At 43.1% G+C, this 6,493-nt stretch overlaps 1 protein-coding gene across 2 annotated transcripts; it reads right to left on the bottom strand.

The window, feature by feature from the left end:
• Window positions 1-316: 316 nt before the first annotated feature.
• Window positions 317-3,002, bottom strand: LOC136464247 (WAT1-related protein At3g45870-like). 2 transcript variants are annotated; one of them, XM_066463213.1, is made up of 6 exons: window positions 2,695-3,002; window positions 2,465-2,581; window positions 2,117-2,384; window positions 1,286-1,441; window positions 876-1,039; window positions 317-675 (listed from the first exon to the last, which is right to left on the bottom strand). In XM_066463213.1, exons 1-6 carry the CDS (start codon window positions 2,961-2,963, stop codon window positions 474-476), a joined length of 1,176 nt encoding a protein of 391 aa, XP_066319310.1. In that variant the 5' UTR covers window positions 2,964-3,002; the 3' UTR covers window positions 317-473. The 2 variants fall into 2 exon arrangements, with proteins under 2 accessions (XP_066319310.1, XP_066319311.1); XM_066463214.1 differs by having other exon boundaries at window positions 888-1,039.
• Between the last annotated feature and the right edge of the window lie 3,491 nt (window positions 3,003-6,493).

Raw genomic sequence — 6,493 nt, 5'->3', positions numbered from 1 at the left:
GAACTGCATTCATGAGTGTTGGCTGGGCCTCGATGGCTTTCCCTTTTGACTGCCCTACCCCCAATGAGTAGTAGGTTGAGGTCATGGTCAATTTTCTTTGTAACAATTACAAGCGCATGAGTAATCCATAAGGGCTTGTTTGGTTGAACTAATATCCACCTTAATCCTGGTGTGTTAGAGTAAATTAAAATTAAACTTAGTTAATTTTTTTTTCCAAATCTAGTTTAATACATGTGGATTGAGACAGATATGAGTGCAGTTGAACAAGGTCTAAGCTGGGGCGGTTGGTTGTTGTACTCCAGGTTCTTTACTCATTTTTCCTCTTCTATATAATGATATGCAGCTCTACAGCGTTTTTGAAAAGATAAAAAGTATGAGTTTTTTACCCATATCAATATTCTCAACTAGAAAGGTACCCAAAGGACAAAGATACTGGGCACCTCCAACTCGGACCAGACCACCAACTATTTATCTTAAGATGGTACATTCCACGAACTAGAAAGTGGCATGAAGGTTTTAGAGGCCAGGTTTACACTATTTACTTCTTTAGAATCACTGTCAAGGGGTTCCAATTCAGATTTTGTATAAGATGGTCCACTGCCGCTCATCTTTTCTCTATGCCGGGCCCAGGTGACTAGATATAAACCAGAGATGATCAGAAATCCACCAATGATACTGCAAATAGACACGGGAGAATACATACTTCAGAATTGATCAAAAGAAATGGAACACATTAATCGCTAGAGAATAAAGCAAAAGGTTAGGTAACTAAAAAGTAGAACAGCTAACAAACCTATCTATATACCTTCGAAGAATTGCTAGAGATGATATAAAGCAAAAGGTTAGGTAATTAAAAAGTAGAACACCTAACATACTTGTGTATATACCTTCCAAGGTAAATTGGGCTTCCCAGCAAAAGCATTGACAATAAGGCAGAGAGCATTGGTTGAAGAGGGATGTATAGAGCCACCATAGCAGGGCCCAGAAGTTTGTTGGACCATGTTAGTAAACAATTATTAAGAGCAGACGAGATAACACCCTGGAATAAGGGAAAGAAATTGAGTTTGAGAGAAAAATATTTGTTCTAAATGATATATATTAACTTCGTTTTTTTTTAATTCAATAAAGACTACTGCAATGGGATGCAATTCAAAGCAATGCATCAAAAGCACATATACATATGAACTGATGACGACATGTAATGATGTAGGAACACAGACAATAAAATTTATAAAATTCTGATAACAGCTTCATAAGGTACATGAAAATTGAGTGCAAATCTTACAGCATATACAACAGCAGCAAGCTCTGATCGAGTCAAAGACCAGTCCTTTTTGTCATTTGTTGCAAAAGTTCCAGAAATGACCATCAGAATAGCTCCAAAAAAGTATGAGTATGCTGTTAGTGACAAACTCGAAGGATACTTCACCAAAATAGGAGCCTGAAACAGCATTACAACAAGAAGGATAATCATAAAAGATAGTAAAACATTCTGCAAAAGGAATTCTAGCACATTTACATCCTGGCATGAGTTCCGGTATACTGAAAGGCAAGATATTAAACTTGAATTCAGATTGCAACATAAATGTAATATTAGTCGAAGGATGCTCGACACATTGTCTCGATATAAAGAATTAAAGACTAATCTTTGTCACTACAGTGGATTATAAAGAATTAAAGACTAATCTTTGGCTGTTCTCCTATGCTCAGACAAAATCCAGTTCTTTAAGTTGTGATGGGCTGATGGCCAGTTCGCCCCGCATCATGTCCTTTCTAGGACAGGGGGAAGATGCGAGGAACAATGGCTGTATGAGTAGGGGAGTTTGGATCTAATAGATCCTTAGCGTTTAATTCAGATTTGAGCTAGACCCCAAAAAAACCCGTGGACTCCGTCAATCAAAACAGTGAGTAGAATGTTGATCAATCGATAACGTTGCCAACATTTTTTATGCCTTTGTCGAAATAGCTTACAGTGGCTTACTCAAATTGTGCTTCCAAGCGTGTCAACCTTTCCTTTTTCAAGCAAATAATAGTATCGACAGAGAAAAAAACAACCATTAAAATGCATAAGCAAACGAGTGGATTGACAGCCAGCAAATGACAAGTACAGAAATACCTGCAAAGCGAAATAAGCAGCCATACAGAGACAGTTCCCTATCAAGCACAGCACTCCAATATGCCACTTTTGCAGCCCTACCGACCCGGCTGGTTCAGTCTGTGACTGTGACATACTAGCAGGCATAGCACCACCTAGCTCGAGCTCGCCGCTACCGAACAGCGCTGGTCCCCTGTATAGCACCATGAGGACAGCGCCGAGCACACAGACTACTGTGCCACCAATCTTGGTGCGGCCCTCAATCGAGACCAAGCTCACAGTTTCAGTCCTGCAAACAGGCAATGTTTTTGAACACATAGCAGAAGTAGTAGACTCGAGCGCGTTGACCTGAGTGAGCGAGAGACGGACCCCATGATGACGGCTAAGATGAAGGTAAAGACAGGAATGGACGGCTGAATTGCGGCGGCGTAGGTGGGGTTGGTGTAGCTGAGGCCAAGCAAAAACAGCAGCTGGTTTGCAAAGATGCTGCAGACCAAACACGTATAGATCCGTCAAGAGCAAATTTGCAAGCAACGCCAGCAGCACTGGTTGCAGATTCAACATTGCGCGGTTGCGCCAAACCGAGTGAGTGGACTTACCCTGTGAGACCGAGGACGAAGAACGAGACCAGGAGCCTCCAGGTAACAGGTGGCAGAGCCTTGGCGTGCGAGCCGCGATGTTGGAAGACGGCGAGGGGCGCGAGGACGGCGAGGGCAAGGAGGTCGCGGAAGACGCAGAAGACGACGCGGTTGACGCCGACGTTGAGCGCCAGCTTCGCGACCACGTGGTACCCGGCGTTGATGAGTTGCGAGCCCACCATCGCCGCGTGCGCCCGCCTCCCGTCGCCGTTCCGCTCCCCGGCCGCCATCCCCGCCGAAGCCGATCTCGCACACGCTTCCGGGTTCCGTTCCGGTCGTCGTCTTGAATTTAGTGTATTTAGTGTAGAGCGTTTACTACAATCGATTGGGCTGGGCTTCTTTGTTGGTCAGTTGGCTGGGCTAGTTGTCGATCAGCATCTTTGGGCTGAAGGCCCCGGCGGCCGTTGTCGGCAGCCACGGCCCAAATTCCATGACAGGAACTCAGCGCCGGAGCTGAAACGAGCAATCTGGTCTAGTCTGGGCTGGGCTGGGCTGCTACGATTCATTCCTCCGTAGTTAGACCCGGTCTGTTAGCCTGAATGGGTCGCATTTCAAGTTTTCACAAAGTTTTTTTCTGTCTGAAAAATGAACGTGATTTTTTAAAAGCGGACTACCTCCGTAGTTCAATCACGGTTGACTCCAGACAAATTTTATACTCCTATATCCAACAATAGTTAGAGCTCCCTTACAGAATTAAAAAAAGAAGAAGACGTACAATAGTCAGAGCTGCGAGATCACTCTGCTATAAAGAATAGTTGAGCTGACTCAGCTCGGCTGTGTATCCTGGGGTCTTATGAAGCTGATGGACGCACATGGATGCCACATGTCCTGCTTTTTTTTGTCAAACTAACACTCCCGATTCCCGAATTTTGAAGTCAACCTGCCGGTCAATTATTCTCAACTAGGACTAATCAATTATTCTTATATTAAACAAGTTTTCCCTCCTTAAAAAATGTCTGCATTATTAGCATATGCCATGCTCTAATAAGACAGTTCTCTCTTCTGGAAACGCTGTGCAAAGGTCGTGCCAGAAAAAAGGAACAGTGGAGCAGTTGACTGGAGCTATCATATTTATATTATATAAGTTGACATTATTATGTATATATGTATGAAAAGGCTGGTTAGATTTTTCGTTTTTCAACTATGAGGAGATTCATTGCATATATATGTAGTCAAGGACTCAAGGTTTTGACTTTCTCAAATGCATTGTTTTCAATGATAATGCTAGGGGAAAAGGCGCGCATTGTCATTCATCACGTACATCACCCAACACTTCAACAGGGCACCACAGATGAGCCACGGGATCGAGTTGACCTTGCCCCATGCATTTAACCAATCACAAAAGTCCAACAAAAACAAAGCACAGGTCAGGAAGAAAACAGTTAGAGTTTGACTCGATCGATGCCCGTATAAAATATAGATCAATATATATAATGCTATGCATGCTTGCGTATTTTCCGCCACCTGTGAAATATAAAAACATGTGGAGAAGTCATCCATGCATGCATGAGGACGCTGTTGACATTGTTTTTCTAATAATACATAATCGATGTGAAGCAGTCGCCCCGTACGTTTCTTCCTGGACCAGGAGAAGCCACAATAATTAACAATTTTTTAATGCATACTCCCTCCGTACCCATAAAACAAGTCGTTTAGGACAGGACTGTGCATACCAAGAAGGAATTAATTAGGGGTTAATTTTCCATCCTTGCCCTTATTAAATAGGCTTGCGCGTGCTGCTTATCCAGCAAACTTTCGTAGCTCGAGTGGCCAAGGCTCTGCGGCCCGAGGACGGACGTCCACCGTTCGAGTGCTGGCAGCCGTGGTTTTTTTTGTATTCGCCAGATTATTTGCATGGCACTGTGCTTCGTTGCATGGCGTTGTGCTGCTTGAGTTTGGGCGCGTGAGGTCGGGGTTTGGCCGTTCGCGCGCACGTGCAGGAGCGTTTTGGCACAGGTGACGTGCGTGTGTAGGAGTGTTTTTAGGTTTGCTCCCTCTTCTGAGTTGGGCGCCAGCTCGGACTCCAGCGCTTCCTCCGAAACCACCGCCACCTCTTCTGAGTTCGGCGCCACTTCATAGTCGAGCGCCTCCTCCGTGGCTGGAGCGAGCTTCATGGCGCCGGGCTCCATGGCAAGCGTGCTGCAGGAGACGAACGCGAGCACGAGGAGGAAGTGCGGCGAGCAGCGAGGCGAGGTGAGGAGGACGCGCGGCGAGCGGCGAGGCGAGGCGACGAGGACATGCAGCGTGCGGCGAGCAGCGAGGCTACGCGAAGAGGATGTAAGGCGAGGCGAGGCGAGGAGGCGTGCGGCGAGGAACGAGGTGCGAGGCAGTGCGAGCGCTTATTGGATCGGCCAGCGGCAAGCCGAACGGGTGGCGTGAGTAACGAACAGGCGCGATCAATGTGGACGGCATGCACGCGCGCGATTAAGGGAGGGGTAATCGCGTCCAAACTTGCCCTCGGGTGCAGAGAACGACATGATTTGTGAAAACTAGCCAAGTGCCCGGAACGACTTGAAATCTGGGTACGGAGGGAGTATATACGAATATGTCCCGTACGTAGACTTTACTTGCTGCCTTGCGGGATCGAAAACCGAACGTGGATATATACAGATAGATATTATTATAAGTATTCATGCAGACAACAATGCCAAAGAAATACTGCATATAGAACTACTACTCTACAATGCCACTTTGAGTTACGATAATTACTATGTTAATTTATGAGATTATAGTAGCTCCTTACTAAGTGGTTTACTATAATGTTACGGTAAATATGGCCATGTGTTATAGTAACCCAACTGTCGTAAATATGTATTGACATTATCGTAAATTAGTATATAAAATTATCGTTATATATATATATATATATATATATATATATATATATATATATATATATATATATATATATATATATATATATATATATATATATATATATATATATATATATATATATATATATATATATATATATCCATGACGGCTTGATGGATATATATGCATACATTTGAAGTCGATCTAGCAGGTCGAATGGAATAAAATATGGCCAAAAATTAGCAATGGAGAGGCCACGTTAATTGCACGCATCCGGCAACCATACAGAGGAACGAGAACCTCTTCAGTTAGATTCGTCAGAAACAAGAGCTCCGCAAGAAATTGTGCTGCAGTCAACACATTAATAATTATATTGTTTATAGACAATGATGCGTCCTCGATCGATGGAGACCTAGCTAACCTTGCATTGCACGTTGACTAAACCTGCCCCTCGAAGCAAGTATTTTCCACTATAAACTTTTCAACGTGAATCCGAGAGAAATATTGTTGAATGGTAAGATGAGTTTTCATACTCTATATTATTGCATGAATAACACAAGTAATAATATTTTAAATTCTTATGAAATAACATAAGATGTATAAGTAAAATGGGAAAGTTAAGTTCAAAAAACAAAAAACCATAAAATGGTTCCAACAGCAACAATAATATATCAATATTTTTGTACCAGAAGAGCTTATTGTTTATTTGCTAGGAATGTGAAACAATTTTTAGATAGTCTTTTCAGGACTTAATTCTATCCGTAGCTCCCCCGGAGGTTGACCTTTTGGTGATTTAAACGAAAAGAGAATAGTTGTAACTCGCAATATATACGAAGTTGCATAAGTCACATCTCATCAAAAGAACGATAGACTTTTGTAAGATGTACTAATTATCATTGTAGACCATGGTGTTTATATGTCAGCGAAACTATACCATACCGTG

Source organism: Miscanthus floridulus, chromosome 7, assembly GCF_019320115.1.
Source record: "Miscanthus floridulus cultivar M001 chromosome 7, ASM1932011v1, whole genome shotgun sequence".
NCBI lineage: Eukaryota > Viridiplantae > Streptophyta > Magnoliopsida > Poales > Poaceae > Miscanthus > Miscanthus floridulus.
The sequence above is the reverse complement of the archived record's forward strand: the minus strand, read 5'-3'. Positions and strand labels throughout refer to the sequence as shown.

Coding starts and splice junctions, on each gene's coding strand:
- LOC136464247 (XM_066463213.1), bottom strand. CDS start 2,963: ATGGCGGCCGGGGAGCGGAACGGCGACGGGAGGCGGGCGCACGCGGCG. Junction 1,442..2,116: donor CTGCTTATTTCGCTTTGCAG/GTATTTCTGTAC, acceptor ATGCTGTTTCAG/GCTCCTATTTTGGTGAAGTA. Junction 1,040..1,285: donor TTGCTGCTGTTGTATATGCT/GTAAGATTTGCA, acceptor CCCTTATTCCAG/GGTGTTATCTCGTCTGCTCT.